At 45.9% G+C, this 21539-nt stretch overlaps 1 protein-coding gene across 1 annotated transcript in view; it reads right to left on the bottom strand.

The window, feature by feature from the left end:
- Positions 1 to 2155: 2155 nt before the first annotated feature.
- Positions 2156 to 21539, bottom strand: part of LOC138295329 (WAP four-disulfide core domain protein 5-like) — a 110211-nt gene continuing 90827 nt past the window's right edge. Inside the window, exon 5 of the mRNA XM_069233553.1 lies at positions 2156 to 2685. Coding sequence (XP_069089654.1) covers positions 2666 to 2685 — 20 coding nt within the window. The 3' untranslated portion in view covers positions 2156 to 2665. The remainder of the gene's footprint in view (positions 2686 to 21539) is intronic.

Below are 21539 nucleotides of genomic sequence, written 5' to 3'. Positions count from 1 at the left end.
AAGTGAATTTGCCTGGGAGGGAACTCGACACACAAAGGAGGGACATTTCACAAAATGGGCCAATAAAAATGAAGTATTTAAAATAAGCACAACAGAGAATGAATAGCAAGAATGGGCGTGGTAAAAGCCCACAGAGATTACAACAGGCCAGAGCGCTTGCCCGCTCGACACTAAAAATGTGTCACTTACATGATTTCTGTATGTATTAATGTACAAAGGAAAACAACACTCATTAGGAGTAGTAAACATATAAAACACTCTAACAAAAGAAATGATCTTCATCATCAATAATGATTTGTGTAGAACTACTGGCCATAAACAATAATATGATGTCTTTTGCAATATTGTGCCACACAGTAATGCCAACAGTGACATGGCATAGTTCCCTTTCAGATTCAGTGCTTACGAGATATGAACATCAGGATTTCCAAAAACTGAAGAGAATACCCTTGTACACCTGTGCAAGCTTAAAATATGCCAGTAATAGAACAGATTGAAGCCATAAAATATGCCAGTCAGAATTACCTTTACACTTGATTATGCCATCACAAACGTATTTTATAAACACGTTCATTATAATTAATGCTTCAGAAAAATATACTCAGTACAGTTAATTTCGTAGTGACATGTGCTGTCAAAGTAAAGCGGGCAGTAGAACATGACCACTACAATTATTGTGCCAGAAGACATTTCTAAAACATTTATTAATACAGTGCCTATGTCTATCACACATAATATTTCAGATAAAATGGCCATCACAATTATCACACAACTGAATTCGTCTTTTTCTTAACTATTGTGCAAAATAATTTCTACATCACAATTACTGGCTCATCACAAATTTCAGTGTCAGACACATGCCCTTAATGACAACGCTAAAGAATATTCACATTACTGTGTCACTGATTGCATAGCCACAAAAAATAATGTGCCACAAAAGATGAACACACTCATGACAGTTATTGCACCACAGTAGCCCTCAATCTCAATCCCTTCACTAGTGAACATAATTAATAATTAACGCTACAAAACAAAGTTTTTCCAGATGGCCGCGCGGATTCCAGAATTTCGTTTGTAGGAGAAGCAGATCACACGACGCGTGCACATGAAATCAAACACTGCGCGCTGCTGCCAATTCAATCACATTTGCAAATCACTGGTTGCTAATTTCCATGCTGTATTTTTTTTATTTTAATCTTCTAATTTTCCTCAAAAAGCAATATGACTGTGAGACGAAAACATCTCAAGTCATCACAGGCATTTGCAATGCAACGGGTCTCGCATTTCTCCGAGTTAGAGCTATTATCAGTTGTAAACTCCCAACCTGACTTTTCTTGCCACATTAAATGGAAAAAAAGAGCACGATCGCGCTGCTACAGTTCACTCGTAGTGAAACCTGTCGGCAAAAGTGCAATTAACTATGTAACAGGGTCGATGTCATGGAAAGCGCTCAACTTCTGCTGAGCGAGATTGCGCTGCAAAGTAGTCCGCAAACCGGACGGAAAATAGCGAGCCTCGCATGTTTTCAGTACTTGGTCGCTCCGCTTGAGGAGGGATAACCACAGGAAAAGGCGTGACGTATGCTGCCTTCAACTAATGAAAGCAAGCAGATTTTAAGAGGCAGGCCCACGAACAAATAAAAGACAATGACGTGACATGGACGGGGCTCTGAGCCCTTTTCTTACTACTAAAGCATCTCACAAGTGAAACGCATGCGCACTCGCATTCGACCCAGGCTCGACCCTAAAAAATGGTAGCCGAGTAATCGGCACAACCACTCCGCTGGGGAGCCAGTAAATATCATCCTTGCTAATTTCTCAAAGAGTTGTTCATAGAGTTAAATATTTTTTGAAATTCCAAAAGATCAGTTCTCCTGCCAGCTGGCTGGCTGTGCTTCACAGTGTTAGCGTGTTTGTGCTGATAATATGGGTGGGGTTTGTGGTGCTTTTGCACTTTAATGGTTCCTGTTTTGAAGCCTGATGTTTACACAGCACAGGCTCTGGATAGATAAGAATGCTTTACTGCAGCAGGCCCAAGGTAGATTGAAATTAAGGATTACAATACATACAAAAGTTATGTTTTACATAAACTAAGGAAGATGGAACTTAAAGTGAATCAAAGTGTAATGAATTTCAGGAACTAAGGACAATAAATATTGTAATCTTTAATTAACTTTATTTGAGATGCATCACAACAATCATCCTTTTATTTTACAGGGTGAACACCTGCATATTGGCGTAGCTCCTAAATTAAGTAATACAGTCCGAGAAAAACAAGATCGAGGCTTGATCGATTACTGGATGGGAAATTCACTAGAAAAGTCAAACTTTCTTGATGTTAAGAATTATTTAGAATAACAACTGAATGGATTTTAATAGACAAGGGGATGGTTGCATAAAAGAGAATAATTAGCCTTGAAGGTGTGCCACATATTTTTGATTCCATGAGCCAATTAATAATATTTGACACTAAATGAAGCATTATCAATTAGGTGATCCAAGCAATGAAGCTGTGAAAGAGGTCAGCAATGAAGAGCTTCCCTCAATACCAAAGAGGCCATTGCTACAAAACCAGACTGAACATGGTGAGTTTCCTGTCTCCGCGGTGAAAGCGTGGACCACAATCCTTCTGGTCCCAGGAGTTTGAACTTCATATGAGGGTGGATTCAGGCTGGTGTGGAGGAATCTGTAAACATACAAGCACAGTGCATGAGACACAAATCACTATATGTGCACTATGATACATGCACTGACTACACATACAAGGAATCCCAGTGTAACATCCTTCAGACACAGATGCTTGTTATTGGTTAGTGGGTGCAAAACACTTGTGGCAGGTCTCATGCAGAGGGATCAAGTCTTTGTACAATTAAACAGTATGCACTAGTTGGTTATTTCTATTGGCTATTAAGTTAACAAAAGAAAAACAAAATCATATTTATTGTAATGTTATTATATAAGAAAAAAATTATAGGGTTCAACATCAGTTTCAGCAGGGAAAGAGCACTGGTGCAGGCCCTTCACCTGTATAATTCTTCACTGACATGTTGATAAACGTCGGAAGACCATGAAAGCAAAGACTCAGGTATTATGAGCTCTCCTAAATCTCTTTACACAAAGTCTATCCCCATTAATTCTGCTCACTGTGAAATATCAACATCACTGCATTTACCACATTCAACCCCAAACTCTTCAGATCATCCTGCATTTCCCCATTCAGCTTGTTTTGGATATTTTGGAAAGCAATTTGAAGAGTGTCAAGAGATTTTATAAACACTATGGCCCAGATTTACAACAAAGTGGAGCAGCGCAGCGTGCTGCTGCGCCAAAAATAGCAGTGCCGCGCTGCACCGCACCGCTTTTAAAACGCAGGGATGCGTCATATTTACAGGAATACGGAGCACCCCTGTGTTTGCCCCAGGCCGGTGCTGAATTAAGCTGCCTGCGTCAATGTAGGCATCCTTGCATCATAGTGCAAAGGTGTCTGCATTGAGGGAATAGATTGTTTTTTTTTTCCTTCCTGCACATAAACTATCTACATTGGTGATTTTTCACTTCTATGGGGGTCATTCCGACCCCGCCGGGTGGCGGCAGCCGCCCGCCGGGCGGAGACCGCCAGAAGACCGCACTGCGGTCAAATGACCGCGGCTGTCATTCTGACTTTCCCGCTGGGCGGGCGGGCGACCGCCAAAAGGCTGCCCGCCCGCCCAGCGGGAAAGCCCCAGCAACGATGAAGCCGGCTCCGAATGGAGCCGGCGGAGTTGCTGGTGTGCGACGGGTGCAGTGGCACCCGTCGCGATTTTCAGTGTCTGCTAGGCAGACACTGAAAATCATTATGGGGCCCTGTTAGGGGGCCCCTGCAGTGCCCATGTCAGTGGCATGGGCACTGCAGGGGCCCCCAGGGGCCCCACGACACCCGTTCCTGCCAGCCTCTTCCTGGCGGTGTAAACCGCCAGGAACAGGCTGGCGGGAAGGGGGTCGGAATCCCCATGGCGGCGCTGCTTGCAGCGCCGCCGTGGAGGATTCCCTGTGGCAGGGGAAAACCGTCGGGAAACCACCGGTTTCCCTTTTCTGACCGCGGCTTTACCGCCACGGTCAGAATTGCCCCTGAAGCACCGCCAGCCTGTTGGCGGTGCTTCCTCCGTCCCCGGCCCTGGCGGTCCATGACCGCCAGGGTCGGAATGACCCCCTATGTGTGCTGCAAAATGCAGCACACATAGAAGTATCAAAGTGTCATTTTGGAATGATTGGAATGATTGTTTATGTGCAAGAAAGTACACCTTCCTGCACATACACAATCATTCATGGCCTTTTGCTCTTTCTATGTGTGCAGCAGAATGCAGCACACATAGAAAGAGCAAAACACGAGGAGGATTAAAAGTATTCCTCCTTTTTGTGTCATGCTGATTCCACCCATAGGGTGGCGTTAGATTTGGCGTTGCCTCAGATTTATGTCTTCTTGTTAATCTGGGGCAGCGTCAAAAGCAATGGGTGTTGGGGTGGAACACCCACAGCAACCACCATTGCACGCCCCTCTGACGCAGAAAATTGTGTTGAAGGGGCCCATGTTTAGAAGACGGCATTACAAAAAGTGGCTTAACGCCTCCATCTAGATATGGTACAGTGAAAAGCACCATGCGTCAGTGAAATTGATGCTCCGGTAGTGCTAAGGCCTTGTAAATCTGTCCCTCTGTGTGAAGAACATATTGGGTTACAAAGGAAGGTTGAGATGCAAAAATGTTTATGGTTTAGGGAATACATTCATTTACACCTTTCTAGATTCCAGACTGGCTTGAATGGATTTACCTCTGCAGTTTCAAGAACAGTGAAATCTACAATGCCTGGCTAAGAATGTGTAAACATCCATAAAAGTAAATTATAATCTGACCCTTTCCAATCTTGGAAATGGTTGGAAAATGTACTCCAGCCAACAGCTGCAGTAACTCTCCTTCCATGATGGGAAGGGGGATGGACCATCCTCACATTTGATGCAGGTGTAGGGAAAGGGCCTTCTCCGCAGGCAGAAGAGTGGGATTATGCAGGGGGCTCTATTTCCCTGAGCAGAAAGCTATGCTGTGTAGAATACTCTACATAGGATAGGATCACCTTGGAGATGTCACAAGACATGTGTAGTTGTTGGACTTTTGCTTATGCAGGGTCATCCTTAATCTTTTTGCCTCCTGCCTCCTATTTTTTTCTGACCTGTCACTGTTGGCTTTTGAACTCTGAGCACTTTCCCACTGCTAACCTGTGCTAAAGTGCATATGCTCTCCGTGTAAATTGGCCTATTTGATTTACTAGTAAGTCCCTAGTAAGGTGCACTAGAGGTGCCAGGGCCTGTAAATCAAATGCTACTAGTGGGCCTGCAGCACTGGTTGTGCCACCCACATAAGTAGCTCTGTAATCATGTCTCAGACCTGCCACTGCAGTGTCTGTGTGTGTATTTTTACACTGTAAATTCGACTTGGCAAGTGTACCCACTTGCCAGGCCTAAACCTTCCCTTTTCTTACATGTAAGGCACCCCTAAGGTAGGCCCTAGGTAGCCCCAAGGGCAGGGTGCAGTGTATGGATAAGGTAGGACATATAGTAATGTGATTTATATGTCCTGACAGTGAAATACTGCCAACTTCGTTTTTCACTGTTGCAAGGCCTGTCTCTCTCATAGGATAATATGGGGGCTACCTTTAAATATGATTAAAGTGTAGATTCCCCTAGAGAGTAGATGGACATGTGGATTTTGGGGTCCCTGAACTCACAATTAAAAAATACATCTTTTAGTAAAGTTGATTTTAAGATTGTGCGTTTGAAAATGCCACTTTTAGAAAGTGAAAATTTTCTTGCTTAAACCATTCTGTGACTCTGCCTTGTTTGTGGATTCCCTGTCTGGGTCAGTTTGACAGTTGGGTTGTTTTTCATCTCGCACTAGACAGTGACACAAAGGGGGCTGGGGTGTAACCTGCATTTCCTGATTAGCCATCTCTGCTAGGAGGGAGGGGTGGAGTGGTCACTCTCACCTGAAAGGACTGTGCCTGCCTCTGACAATGCCGGCTCCAACCCCCTGCTCTGTGTCTGATGCCTTGCCTGGGCAAGGCAGGATTTCACAAGTAGGTGTGAGTCCCCTTTGAAGAAAGGTGACTTCAAAGACTAAAATGGGTATAAGAAGGTCACCCAAATCTACAGACTTGAGAAACACTTCTGGAACCAAGAGGAACCTCTGCCTGGAGAAGAGCTGATAGCTGAGGAAGACGTGCTGCCCTGTCTGTGACTGTGCTTTGTGGAGCTTTCCTGCAGTGCTGCTTCTGCCAGAGTAAGAGGGCAAAGACTGGACTTTGTGTGCCCTCCATCTTGTGAAGAAATCTCCAAGTGCTTGATTTAGAGCTTGCCTCCTGTTGTTTGAAGTCTCAGGGACAGCAAAGACCTCTCTACCAGCACCTGGAGTCTCTGGAGAGACTCCTGCTCTGACAAGTGGTGCCCTATCCAGTCCCTGGGCCCTTGAAAGGAAAGCGGGTGGAAATCCAACGACGCCGCTGCTGAATCCGGTAACACCGCCTGCACCCCACGCCGTGACCCTTGCTGGAACGCAACGCTCTTCGCAGGCCCGACACCGCTGCAGCCCCGCTGAAGTCTGCGACTCCGTGAAAGTCGCCGCACCACGTCGTGACTGACGCCGCTCGAAGTGTGTGGATTCAACGTTTCGCACAGACGCCGCGATCCCCGACTTCGCGCATCGGCTTGTATTCACTCTTCACCAAAGGTACTGTACTTGGGGGTCTACACGACTCCGTGTCCGGCGCCGCTGGTGTCGGCTTGTTGGAAACGACTCCGTCACGACACCGTGTTAACATCTCATCGAAGCATTTTTGTTTCTAAGCGCTATTTTTGAGTTTAATCTTTAAAAATTCATAACTTGACTTGTGTATGTCGGATTTTTGTCGTTTTGGTCTTGTTTTGTTTAGATAAATATTTCCTATTTTTCTAAACCGGTGTTGTGTCATTTTGTAGTGTTTTCATGAAGTTACTGTGTGAGTTGGTACAAATACTTTACACCTAGCGCTCTGAAGTTAAGCCTACTGCTCTACCAAGCTACCAAGGGGGTAAGCAGGGGTTAGCTGAAGATGATTCTCTTTTACCCTGACTAGAGTGAGGGTCCTTGCTTGAACAGGGGGTAACCTGACTGTCAACCAAAGACCCAATTTCTAACAGTAGTTATATAAGGTAACTCTGCTTGGCGCAGCTTTCTAGGTGCACTACTGCAAAGGTTTTGTGAAATGGAAAAACCATTATAGTGTATTTAAACAGGGATGTAAATATCCACCAATGCTTTGTTATTTTTGTCCTCAAAAGGGTCCATTCTTTACATGTGCAAGTTGGCGTAATGACGTTTTGAGATAGCAGGTTAGCTACAAGGTAGTAGGAAAAGATTGCAAGTGGGTACAAAATGAAAAGAAGAAGTAAGAGTCTGCTGTGGGATGTGAGCATTGAGGGAAAATGTGGAAGCAGGAAGGAGCATGGAATAATACACTGCATCTGGAGGAAGTTCACTGTTGAAGAAACAAGTGACAATACAAACAGGTGGCATATGGTGTATTGAGGCTGCCTCCACAAGTGTATTAAAATAGTGGTCACTCCCCTTTCCTTTGTCCAGTTTCACGCCAGAGCAGGGCTTGGGGATCCCTGAACCGGTGAAGAATGGCTTATGCAAGGAGGGTACCATCTGTGCCCTTCAAAGCATTTCCAGAGGCCAGGAGCGGCTACTCCTCTCAGGCCCTTAACACCTATTTCCAAAGGGAGAGGGTGTAACACCCTCTCTCAGAGGAAATCCTTTGTTCTGACTTCCTGGGACTGGGCTGCCCAGGCCGCAGGGGGCAGAAACCTGTCTGAGGGTTGGCAGCAGCGGTAGCTGCAGAGAAAACCCCAGAGAGTTAGTTTGGCAGTACCCGGGCTCTATGCTGGAGCCCCGGGGATGCATTGAATTGTCCCCCCAATACCAGAATGGTATTGGGGTGACAATTCCATGATCCTAGACATGTTACATGGCCACCATGTTCGGAGTTACCATTGTGAGGCTACATATAGGTATTGACCTATATGTAATGCATGCGTGTAATGGTGTCCCCGCACTCACAAAGTCCAGGGAAATTGCCATGAACAATGTGGGGGCAGCTTGGCTAGTGCCAGGGCACCCACACACTTAGTAACTTTGGACCTAACCTTCACAAAGTGAGGGTTAGACATATAGGTGATTTATAAGTTACTTAAGTGCAGTGTAATATGGCTGTGAAATAACGTGGACATTATTTCACTCAGGCTGCAGTGGCAGTCCTGTGTAAGAATTGTCTGTGCTCCCTATGTGTGGCAAAAGAAATGCTGCAGCCCATAGGGATCTCCTGGAACCCCAATACCCTGGATACCTAGGTACCATAAACTAGGGAATTATAAGGGTGTTCCAATGTGCTAATCAGAATTGGTCAAATTAGTCACTAGCCTGCAGTGACAATTTTAAAAGCAGAGAGAGCATAAACACGGAGGTTGTGGTTAGCAGAGCCTCAGTGATACAGTTAGGCACCACACAAGGAACACATACAGGGCACACTTTATGAGCACTGGGGTCCTGGCTAGCAGGATCCCAGTGACACAGGCAAAAACAAACATACATACAGTAAAAATGGGGGTAACATGCAAGGCAAGATGGTACTTTCCAACACAAACCCCCCCAAACGAGGGACAATAAGGCTAACCTTGCCCAGATGAGTCTTCATTCTCTAAGCGGAAATATCTGGAGAGTCCATCTGCATTGGAGTGGGTACTCCCAGGTCTATGTTCCACTGTATAGTCCATTCCCTGAAGGGAGATGGACCACCTCAACAATTTAGGGTTTTCATCTTTCATTTGTTTTAGCCAAAGTAGAGGTTTGTGGTCTGTCTGAACAATAAAGTGAGTTCCAAACAGGTATGGTCTCAAATTTGTCAGTGCACAGACCACAGCAAAGGCCTCCCTCTCTATGGCAGACTAACACTTTTCTCTAGGGGTCAACCTTCTGCTAATAAAAGCAACAGGTTGATCCTGGCCCTCAGTATTAAGCTGTGATAGCACTGCCCCAACCCCTAATTCAGAAGCATCAGTCTAGACTATGAACTTTTTGGAGTAGCAAGGGCTTTTTAGGACAGGTGCAGAGCACATGGCCTGTTTGAGCTCATCAAACCTTTTTGACGGCTAGCTGTCCACAATACCTTTTTAGGCATCTTTTTACTAGTGAGGTCATTAAGAAGAGCTGCAATGGAGCCATAATTCTTAATAAACCTCCTATAGTACCCTGTGAGGCCTAAAAAGGCTCTCACCTGGGTTTGAGTTGTAGGGGGAGCCCATTCCATAATGGTCTGGATTGGTGTAATCTGTTCCCCACCTACTAGGTTGCCCAGATAAACCACTTTTCCCTGCCCAATCTGGCACTTTGAGGCCTTGATAGTGAGGCCTGCCTTTTGCAGGGCCTCCAAAACTTTCCACAGGTGGGCCAGGTGATCATCCCAGGTGGAGCTAAAGACAGCTATATCGCCTAGATATGCTGCACTAAAAGCTTCCAACCCTTGCAGGACTGTGTTCACCAACCTTTGAAAAGTGGCAGGTGCATTCTTCAGACCAAAGGGCATCACAGTGAATTGATAGTGCCCTCCAATGGTTAAGAATGCAGTTTTAGGTTTTGCATCTTCTGATAACTTAATCTGCCAATACCCTGCAGTTAAATCAAAAGTGCTTAGATACTTGGTAGAAGCCAGTGTATCTATCAGCTCACCTGCCCTGGGTATAGGGTTAGCATCTGTCTTGGTTACTTGGTTGAGCCCTCTATAGTCAACAGAAAACCTCACCTCTCTTTTTCCATCTTTACTGTGAGGTTTTGGAACCAGCACCACTGGGCTAGCCCATGGGCTTTCTGAAGGCTCAATCACTCCTAAGTCTAACATTTTCTGAACTTCTTGTTTAATGCAGTCCCTGACATGGTCAGGCTGCCTATAAATCTTATTTTTGACAAGTGAACTGACTACAGTATTGATTGTATGCTCACGCCAAGTAGTGGTACTGGTATTAGTGAGAAGAGTTCAGAAAACTGACTTTAAATATTTACACAGTTATCTTTCTGCTCAGCAGTAAGACAATCTGCAAGTACTACTCCCTCCACTAAGCCATCAGCTTCAGCGGTGGAGAAGAGATCAGGGAGAGGGTCACTCTCTTCTTCCTGTCCCTCATCAGTTGCCATGAGCAGGGTGAGATAAGCCCTGTTATAGTAGGGTTTTAGGCGGTTGACATGGAGCACCCTAAGGGGATTCCTGGCAGTACCCAGGTCTACCAAGTAGGCAACCTCACCCTTTTTCTCAACAATTAGATGGTGTCCACTCCATTTGTCCTGGAGTGCTCTTGGGGCCACAGGCTCCAATACCCACACCTTCTGTCATGGGTAGTACTGGGTCAAGACAGCCTTCTGGTCATGCCATTGCTCTTGCAGCTCCTGGCTGGCCTGAAGGTTTTTACTGGCCTTTTTCATGTACTCAGCCATACCTGATCTTAGGCCAAGTACATAGTCCACTATGTCCTATTTAGCAGCCTTTAAAGGTTGTTCCCAACCCTCCTTAACAAGTGCAAGGGGACCTCTCACAGGGCGCCCAAAGAGGAGTTCAAAGGGGCTAAAGCCCAGTCCTTTTTGGTGTAACTCCCTGTAAGCAAAAAGGAGGCAAGGTAACCGGACATCCCATCTCCTTCTGAGTTTTTCAGGGAGTCCCATTATCATACCTTTGAGAGTTTTATTAAACCTCTCAACCAGACCATTTGTTTGTGGATGATACGGAGTGGTGAACTTGTATGTTACACCACACTCCTTCCACATTGCTTTGAGGTATGCAGACATGAAGTTACTACCTCTGTCTGACACCACTTCCTTAGGGAAACCCACCCTGGAAAAGATTCCCAGGAGGGCCTTTGCCACTGCAGGAGCTGTAGTGATCCTTAAGGTGATGGCTTCAGGATACCTAGTGGCATGGTCCACTACCACAAGGATAAACCTATTGCCTGAAGCTGATGGAGGGTCAAGGGGGGCAACTATGTCAGCCCCTACCCTTTCAAAGGGCACCCCAACCACTGAAAGTGGAATTAAGGGGGCCTTTGGAGTGCAACCAGTTTTGCCACTGGCTTGGCAGGTCACACAAGAGCGACAAAACTCTTTGGTGTCCTCTGACATATGAGGCCAGTGAAACAGGGGAACAAGCATGTCCCAAGTATTACTTTGACCCAAATGCCCAGCCAAGGGAATGTCATGTGCCAAGGTAAGAAGAAACTCTCTGTAATGCAAAGGGATGACCAATCTCCTGGCAGCTCCAGGTTTAGGGTCCCTTGACTCATTATACAGGAGGTTGTCTTCCCAATACACCTTATGGCTATCACTGACATCCCCATTCTGCTGCTTGACATCTTGCTGTCTCAAACCCTCTAGTGTGGGACAGGTCTGCTGTGCAACACTCAGCTCTTCCCTAGTAGGGCCCCCTGCACCCAAAAGCTCTGCTGTATCTGCTGCCAGCTCATCTGGTGTAGGTTCTGCACAGGGAGAGGATTCCTCTTCCTCAAAAGGGGAATCTTCTGGTGAGGGAGGGATAGTGGGCAAGGATTTGCCCTTCCTACCCCTAGCTTTTGGGAGCACTTGGTCCATTGTTCCAGGATCCAAGTTTCCCTGTCCTTTTTGCATTTTGGCCTGAGCCCTTTTCAAAGCACAAATATGCCCAGGAATGACCAGCATTGCTTCATGACCCTCCAACTCCACTTCAGCACAAGCTGATGTCTCCAAAGCATTGCCTAGTAAGTAATCTACAGTTAATTCAGTGGCTACCACAACTTTCTTTGGACCAGTAACTCCCCCCCAGTTGAGATTCACAATAGCCATGGGGTGGCTAAGTGTGTTATTGTGAGCATCAGTAACTTGGTACTACTGACCAAGTAGGTGTTGGTCAGGGTAAACCAGTTTCTCTATAACCATAGTTACACTGGCTCCTGTGTCCCTGTAGGCCTCAACCTCAACACCGTTAATTAGGGGTAGTTGCTCGTACTTACCCATATTAAGGGGACAAGCAACCAAGGTGGCAAGTCAATGCCACCATCAGAGACTAAAACAGCCTCTGTGGTCTCCCTAACAAGACCAAACCCAACTACACTGCCAATAGTGAGCCGAGCTACACCATTGGATTAGCTATTTGTAGTAGATTTCCCACCACTACTGCTATTTCTAGGGGCACTAGAGTTTGCAGTTGGGGTTGTGGTGGTGGGAGGTTTGGTGTTTTTCTTTGGACAAGTGGCATCACTTGCCCAATGGCCTTTTACTTTACATAAATAACACCAAGGCTTTTTCTGATTGTGGGGAGAGGATTTGGACCCACCACCCCCAGAGGATTTTTGTGGGCCTGATGAAGCCTCAGAATGTTTTTTATCTTTGTCCCCACCCTTGTCAGAAGACTTATCATCTTTCTTCTTGCCATCCTTGTCACCCCCTGTATGAACTCTTGTTCTGACCCATTTGTCTGCCTTCTTTCCCAATTCTTGGGGAGAGGTCAGATCTGAGTCTAACAAGTACCGGTGCAACAAATCAGACAAACAATTGTTCAAAATATGCTCTCTCAGGATTATATTATACAGGCTTTCATAGTCAGTCACCTTACTGATATGTAACCAACCCTCCAAGGACTTCACTGAACAGTCTACAAAGTCTGTCCTGTCTTGATAGGACTCTTTTCTGGTGTCTCTGAACTTAATCCTGTATTGTTCAGTGGTTAAGCCAAATCCATCAAAGAGTGCATCCTTCAAATCTTTTTAATTGTTAGCATCACTTTTTCTGACAGTAAGGAGCCTATCACTACCCTTGCCAGTGAAAGATAGCCACAAGATAGCAGCCCACTTCCTTTGAGGGACCAACTGTACCATACAGGCCCTCTCAAGTGCAGCAAACCACTTGTTAATGTCATCCCCCTCCTTGTAAGGGGAAACTATCTTATGCAGGTTTCTGGAATCTTGCTCTCTAACAGGATTATTATCAAAAACACTGCTGCTGCCACCATGGGGAACTAACCCCAACCTCTGCCTTTCCCTTTCCACAGCCAGAGATTCCCTGTCTAAGGCCAGCTGCTGCTGTTTAAGCTTCAGCCGGCCTCTTCTAACCTCAGCTTTCTGAGTTCCCTTTCCATAATATTATCCTCAGGGTGGGAGGCTTGGGAATTGTGAGACACAGAAGAAATGTGGGAATTGGCAGAGTTGGACCTGTCTCTAACTGGCTGGACCCTAGTAACCTGGCCTTTAGGAGTGAAATGTACCCTACTAGTGTGTGACCCCCTCCCACTACCAGTGTCACTAGATGGCCTGTTAGCTGGCAGGTCCTTGGAAGAACCCTCCCCAGCAACCTCATGGGACTCCTCTGAGTCTGACTGGGTACCCCCCTCTTCTACCTCCTGATCCTGGGATGGGCCAGACTGGTTCTGGTCACTTTCTAGGAGAAGGCTGAGGAGAAGACCTTTTGTAGGATTCTTTCCAAATGCTAAACCCCTTTCAATGCAGAGACCCCTCAAACTTTTAAAGTTTAGATTCCCATATGTTGCCTGGACAACTGTGGAAGTAAGCTCTACTGCAGACATGACAGAAACAGTTTAGGACAGAGAGAAAAAAAGTTTTGGGAACTTTTAAAAGAACAGAGAAAAACTTTAGAAAACTTTTGAAAGTTTTCAGAAACTTTTCAGAAATGTTTTTAAAAAATTTAGAGAAGGAAAGTTAAACTGTTTAGGTTACTGTGTATATTCGGAAGTATATGGTATAAGGTTTTCTTATGAAAAGCACCAATGACAAAGTGGTAAAGCAGTTACAAGTACTCATCCCACCGCTGCACCACCAATGTAGGAGGCTGGCCTGGCTTATAGTGGGTACCTTGTGGTACTTACACCTTGTGCCAGGTCCAGTTATCCCTTATTAGTAGATTAGAAGTGTTCTAGCAGCTTAGGCTGATAGAGGTAGCTATAGCAGAGCAGCTTAGGCTGAACTAGGAGACATGCAAAGCTCCTACTATACCACTTATATCACTTAGCACTATATCATAAGCAAACACAATACTCAGAGTTACTAAAAATAAAGGTACTTTATTTTAGTGACAATATGCCAAAAATATCTCAGAGGATATACTCCCTTGGGAGGTAAGTAATATACACAAATTGTATGCACACAAACCCAAAACAGGTAAGTAACAGTTAGAAAATGAGTGCAAACAATGCAGAATCACAATAGAATGCAATAGGTAGGAATAGGCCTAGGGGCAACACAAACCATATACTCCAAAAGTGGAATGCGAATCACGAATGGACCCCAGGCCTATGGTAGGTTGTAGAGGGTTGCTGAGACTGTAAGAAAACAGTAAGGGTGCCCAAGATACCCCACCCCAAGACCCTGAAAAAGTAGGAGTAAAGTTACCCTACTACCCCAGAAAGACAGAATAGTCGTGATAGGGGATTCTGCAAGAACCACAAGCACCAGCAAAACACTGAAGACAGATTCCTGGACCTGAGGACCTGTAAAGGAAGGGGTTGGCCCCAGGGCATGGCCGGTAACCAGGACCTGTGCCCAACTACCTGTAGGCACCCCGTACCACACACAGTCTTCAGCTGTGAACATCAGAGGTTGGGTATAGGAAGTGGCCTGGGGCCAGGCCTTGCAGCAAACTTCCCACAGGCACCCAATACCAGCCCCTGTGGCCCATCCTCCAGACATAGGCTACCTGGGAAAGAAGCACCCAGCCCCCCCTCCTGGGCAAATTACGGCCCCAGGGATCCAATCTCCTTGGCCACCCATTTTAAAAAAAGGGAGCACCTCCCCCCTTCCTGATCATCTTTTCACCCCGAGGACCCTATCCCTGGAGGCCAGCCAATTAGTTAAAGGGACGCTCCCCTGGTTGATTTTGGCCCCAAGGATCCTGTCACCCAGGGTCCAGCCAATATTAAAAAGGAGGGGGGCACATGGACCACTCCCTGGGCCAGTTGTTGGCTCCAGGGACCCCATTCCCTTGGGTCCAGACGATTAGTTCAGGGGCAGAGGGTGCATGCTGATTTTAGCCCCAGGGTGTGCCCATTTTTTTCTTCAGGTAAGCAGGAAAATAGATGAAAAGTCTACTCCCAGCAAGTAGTTGCAGTTTTCCTGCTCCTGCCTCTGGGAGTCAATGTTTGTTCTCTCTTCTTTGCTGTACCTTGGCGGGTACTGTCAATTTTCCCAACAAGAGCCAGCATACAACTATGTACCTCAGGGGGACACTTCAGGACATAGGGAGCTGGCCCTGGGGGGTGGCAGTCCCCAGGACCATTAATGACTCCAGGAGGAGGGCCATGCACCCCCCTCCTTTGTTTCTGCAGGTCTTTCCCTGGGGAGGTGGTGGTCCCCAGTACAGAAAATGGACCAAGAGAAGGCACCACACAGCCGCTCTCTCCCTTTTTCTAATTTGAGCTGGTTCCAGGAGGTGGTGGTCCTTGGGGCTGTTATAGGTCCAGGAGGAGGGTCTTCCTCCTCTGCATTACTTCATCCTTGCTCCAGGGAGGTGGTGGTCAGTGGGGCTGTAAACAGTCTGGGAGGGGAGCTGCACAGCCCCCCTTTGCTCCTTTTAATGTTGGTCCGCCCCCAAGCAGCTGACGGTCCCTGGGGCCAATATCAGCCATGGGGAGGGAGTCCATGTAAACTCCCTCCTCAAAATCTATATTTATATATGTGCCTATGACCTGGCCCACCCAGGGACTCAACTATAAACAAGTGTGGTAGACGGTGCTTTTTTTGTACTTTTTCATGAGATCCACAGATCCTTAGTTATTTTCACTAGAAAAATGTTTTAAAATGCTTTTTGGCTCTGGGGGATTAGGATGTTCCTACCCTGTCCCCTTCTCTTTTTTAGATCTTAACCCACAAAGCATGTTTTTTTTTGATTTAGTGGAAATGTGATCAGATGTTTTTGAGAAATGAAAGTTCAAAACATACATATCTGTGCGGTTTGTTCCATGGGAATCCACAGGTCCACAATATAGCAATCTGATTGGTCATGAGGGCTTTTTTCCCCCATCAGCCTACTTGATACAATGAGACTCAGCAGCCCTGAGGAACCAAGGAGTTTGGCAGGAGCTCTCAAAACCAAAATCTCTTGCAGAAGTCCAGAAGTTCCCCAGGTGGGCATGCAGGAAACCTGCAGCAGATATCATAGACCACCCTGTGTTTCCACAGAACTGTAGGACTACAAAAATATTTCATAAAAAGAAAACTTTGATTGCTGTGTTGTTGGGAGGTGACCGATCATGTGGCGTTGCTTAAAATTGAGGGGTTGGCCGCAGGACCTACCACAGGCCAGGCCCTGTGTCCAACCTAATTTCACTCAATACTGTTCATAGTAATATAAAACATTTGCTCTGTTAAACATCAATATTGTCAACAAAGCAATATATTAAAAAAAATATTTGTCATGGAATTTGCTTTATTTTCAGTAAGGTGCTGCCTCAACCCTAGGTCCCTCCAAAAGAGGTTGAGCACTCTAGAGAATATAAGACAAATCTCCTGGACAGCTTTGAAAGGTAGCATAATTATAACTCCATGGAAAAGTTAGGTCAACTTTTGACGGGGCTTCTTCTCAGAAAATGTGGCATGCAGTCCCTCACAACTCATTTCAAAATGTGATTGGTGCTCATAAATTCCATGTTGCAAGCAATATTTCTGTTGATGGAACCATCACTAGGGCTGTTGGAGACCTCCCAGGACCGGCTGGTGAATATTTGATAAGTTGACTCCATGTCGGTCCTATTTCTATTAATTTTGTGGCCTTCTGCATAATCATTTTGGTACCCACAGCCTCGTTTTTGAGTTGAGGGCAGTTAGGAGAACCCAATTTGTGGTGGGAGCCACAACTTTTCCAGCCTGCAGACACAAGCAATGCAGTGTCCTGACTGCACGTGCTACTGGCAGTGATAAAAGAGCCGGTGCACCCAACCTCTACCGACATTGGTATGGCAGGCCTATAATGTGCCCTGGCCCCGTGGCTTTCACCCCTGGATATAAGTCCCCAGGATGGTTTGTAGATGTGCAGGCCACAGGGGAAATTGTTGCCCCCGTAACATAAATATGCTCAGGAGGTGAGGCTCTTCGCAGGTTCATTCCCCATTCACTTACCAGGGGAGAAAAGTTGTAGGACCATTCAGGGTTTTGGGTATTCAAGATTTTCCAGTAGAGTGCTATATGCTCCATTTTATGCTTGGTGCCCCCCAGGAAACTGAACTTTAATTGCAGATATGTCCTACGCATAGAGTCGATTTTTATCAATTTTGGCTCTGTTTGCTTCTGGGAGCCAGCTCTAGCCACCAGTAGCATGTTTTCCAAGCCTTTAGGCATGCAAAAGCACTTTTGCTTGAGAGATGGATTTCTGTACCACCTTTAGACCTGTTCTCTACCTGACTCCTGGTGCTCTCTCCTGCTTGTATGAGCATCTTGTACAGCATGCTCATAATCAACAAATAGAAGACTCTCTCTGACACTCGCCACATGCCCTTTGGGTTTACCCATCCTGCAGGGTCCCTAGATGTCTGTAGAGTCAGTGGCAATTGGCCTGATAGGGGTCACTCAGCTGCAGACCTAGTCCACAGAAGTCTCCAGCAAATTGTACATGATTCCACAGCAGGTTAAACCTCCAACTGTTTCCTAGGGGTCACAAAGTGGCCAGCATCACTGGCCCTGGAGAGACCCACTCCAGTCTTTCACCCCATCCTTGCAGTTTCATCAAGTGGCATCTCCTTTCAGCTGGGCATTCTTTTACCACCTTAACTCCCAGGTCCAATGTCTTCTAATCACTATCTGTTGTGCATGAGTTTTTGAGTGGGGTTGGAGCATTCTAGACTGGCCAGTCCCTGGGTACCACATCATCCTTGCAGAGATATGAGAGTAGTCTCACTCCTACAGTCTGCACAATCGTGCATATGCATGTTCTCTTGTTTTCGCATGCAGGTAGCTCAGAGCCCATTACCCTAGATGCTCAGCAGCAGATTTATCTTAAATGCTGGTGGTTAGCACTCTCTACTTACTTTTTGTCTAGATTTAGACCACAAGTCTAAACTTAAACTGAAAGTCTAAGTTTACTATGAGTAAAGTTAGACTTTAGGTCTAAACTTAGGGCCCGATTTAGGAAAAGTGGAGCTGCACCCTGTGCAGTGGCACTTTTCTTGTGCCCCTTAACACCTCCTGAACACCACCATGTGTGCCCCGCATCTAAGATATGGCGCACCATAGTGGTAATTAGGGGTACTAGTGTCAACATTTTTTACGCTAGTTCGGAGCTTCGCAAGATTAGCATAAAAAATGTTGACGCTAATCCTGCAAAGCCCATTAAAAACAATGGTGTGCCCCTTTTGCCATTAAAAATTATGCAAAAAAATATCCTAGGTTTCTTTGCACCACTTTTTGGCCTCTGTAATGTGGGAACGCCCCCTTTGTATACATTATGCCTGGCACAGGCATAATGTAGTGCAAAGCATTACAAAGTGGCTCAATGCATCCATTGCACCAGTTTGTAAATTTGGTGCAGAGATTTTGACCTCATTGGACCACATTAGCATTAAAAAAATGACGCTAATGTGGCTCAATGAGGCACTGGAGGCTTTTAAATCAACCCCTTCTACTTTTGGTCTAAACTTAGAATAGACTATTGGTGTAAGTCCACCTTTGTGAATCGTGCCCCAGGCTTCTCTGTAAGTGAAAAAAATATATACATCTATTAAATGGGTTGATGAGCAAATTAATAACCAGCAGAAAAAATATCACCAACTGTGAACTTCATATGAGAACTTTACGATGTGGAGTAGCACATGAGGAAGATAGTTAAAATCTAAGCAATGTTAAAAAAAAAACCACTGACATTTGCCTGTTATACCTATCTGACATATGTATGTCTTGCGCCACATAGAGACCAGATTTCATTATTGATGCTTGCAATTGTATTTTTATTGTACTGTCATTGTAATGTTCATTGGCTTTCCCTGTCGGTCCTTTTGAATTTTCCTGCTGCTCCCTTTCTGCCCATTTTCTACCACCCGCTGGCTCACCCAATGCCTTCCGTGACCCTCCCCTAGGACCTGCTTAATGAAGGCAACACTGCAGCTGCATGCAGCAGGCAAGCTGCTGACATGCCAAAGGCTCGCCAAATCAAAGTCTGTGTGCACCAGTCCATGCCAGGACCCCACTCATCTCCAGGAATCCTGGCCCTCCTACTCCCTACCGGTACTCCACCACTGAGGTGCAAGCCCTGGATCCTAGATGCCATGACAAACTGTTGCACCACTTCCTCCAGATCAACTGAAAAACATTTCACCTGCCAAGATTGCTACTTTTCCTTCAACATAGGACCCCTTGCACCCACAGGAATTCTCCCCTCACCGAACCTGAGGAACTTGAATGCCCCAGAACTGCTTCAGTGCCTTCTAATTAATGCTTGATCCCTCTGGAAACACTCCACAGAAATGTGGGACCCCACCACCACCCTCACTCCCGACGTGCTCTTCATCACAAGACTTCACTCAACTCCTCCTCAAACACCAATATCACCACGGCAATGCTAGTCAGCTACAAGATGATACTCCAAGACCGCACAAACCAACTTGGGCGAGGCATAGCCATCATCCACAGGGAAAGCATCTGTTGCATTGCCACTGAGGACTACCCCACAGCTATCATGAACACCTCAAATTCCAACTTTTAATTAATGCTAAAAAGACCATTAGAGGATCCCTTGAAGATCTGTTCCCTGGACCTCCTGCCCTTGCCTATCAATCCCCTGGACCTTGACCCACCTTCTGCAAGACCAGCTCCAACTTCAACACCCCTCTCACCATTGACTCCAAATGCTACATCCTATTCCGTAACCTCAACTTCCACCTTGATGACCCCAAAGACACCAAAATCACCATTCTCCTGGAGAGTATAAACAACATCAGGCTCATCCAACTGGTCACTGACCCCACACACAAAACAGGACACTCACAGGACCTGATCTTCATATCTAGAGACAGCATCAAATATAGCCATGCCACAGACCGACCACGCCGTCATCCACTTCATCATTTCAGGTGCCCAGGACAGTACCACCAAGCCCCCCAGCTCCTCTCACCACAGTTGGCGAATTTTTCAGCCCATCTGTTACAGAGAACACTATACGCCTGTAAGATCTGGCATCCTTGGCGTGGTCTCCCCTGTCTTTTTTGCCTCTGCTTCCCATGGTTTGACTGTGTGCTGGACTTTGTTTTTGCTGGTTTTGGAACTCTGGGCACTTTACCACTGCTACTCAGTGGTAAAGTACAAGTGCTCTCTGCGTAAATTGTATGTGTAATTGGCTTTTCATGATTGGTATATTTGATTTACTAGTAAGTCCCTAATAAAGTGCACTACAGGTACCTAGGCCCTATAAATAAAATGCTACTAGTGGACCTGCAGCACTGGTTGTGTCACCCACATGAGTAGTCCTGTAAACATGGCTCAGACCTGCCACTGTAGTGTCTGTGTGTGTAGTTGTAAACTGCCAATTCAACCTGGCAAGTGTACCCACTTGCTGGGCTCAAAATGTCTCTTTTTATACATGTAAGGCACCCCTAAGGTAGGCCCTAGGTAGCCCAATGGGCAGGATGCAGTGTATGTTAAAGGTAGGGATGTGTTTTTACGTGTCCAAACAGTGAAATACTGCCAAATTTTGTTTTCACTGTTTCAAGGCCTTTTTCTCTCATAGGTGAACATGGGGGCTGTCTTTCAATAACTTTTAAGTGCAGTTTCCCTTTGGGAGCAAATGGAAATTTGGAGTTTGGTGTCTCTGAACTCACAATTTAAAAAGGAATCTTTTGGTAAAGTTGTTTCTTTCAGATTGTCAGTTTGAAAATGCCACTTTTAGAAAGTAGGCATTTTCTTGCTCAAACCATTCTGTGACCCTGTCTGCTTGCATATTCCCTGTCCAGGTCAGACTGACAGTTGGGCTGTTTGTGGATCTCCATTAGGCAGTGACACAAAGGGAGCTGGGGTATAGCCTGCATATCCTGATGGGCCATCTGGGCTTGAGTAGAGGGAGGATTGGTCACTTACACATAAAAGGGCTGTGCTTGCACTCACACAAATGCAGTCTCCAACTCCCTGGTGTGAGTCTGGAGCCAGGCCTGGGCAAGACAGGATCTTGTAAACAAGAGACTTTCCTTTGAAGTTTGTCTACTTTAAAGTCAGAAAGGGGTATAAGTAGTGAACCCAAAACCCTAAATTTTAGATTACTTCTGGATTCAAGAGGAACCTCTGCCCAGGAGAATAGCCGAAGAGCTGAGGAGAAGTGTTGCCCCTGCCTGCGACTGTGCTTTGTTGAGCTATCCTGCAGTTGCCTCTTCTGTCTGTGAAAGGGGGCAAAGGCTGCATTTTGTGGTATATTCCTGCTTGTGAAGAGTCTCCAAGGGGTTGTACTGAGCTTGCCTCCTGTTTTGAAGTCTCAAGGC

Source organism: Pleurodeles waltl, chromosome 5 (genome assembly GCF_031143425.1).
Source record: "Pleurodeles waltl isolate 20211129_DDA chromosome 5, aPleWal1.hap1.20221129, whole genome shotgun sequence".
NCBI lineage: Eukaryota > Metazoa > Chordata > Amphibia > Caudata > Salamandridae > Pleurodeles > Pleurodeles waltl.
Note: the sequence above shows the minus strand (reverse complement) of the source record. Positions and strands in the feature narration are given on the sequence as shown.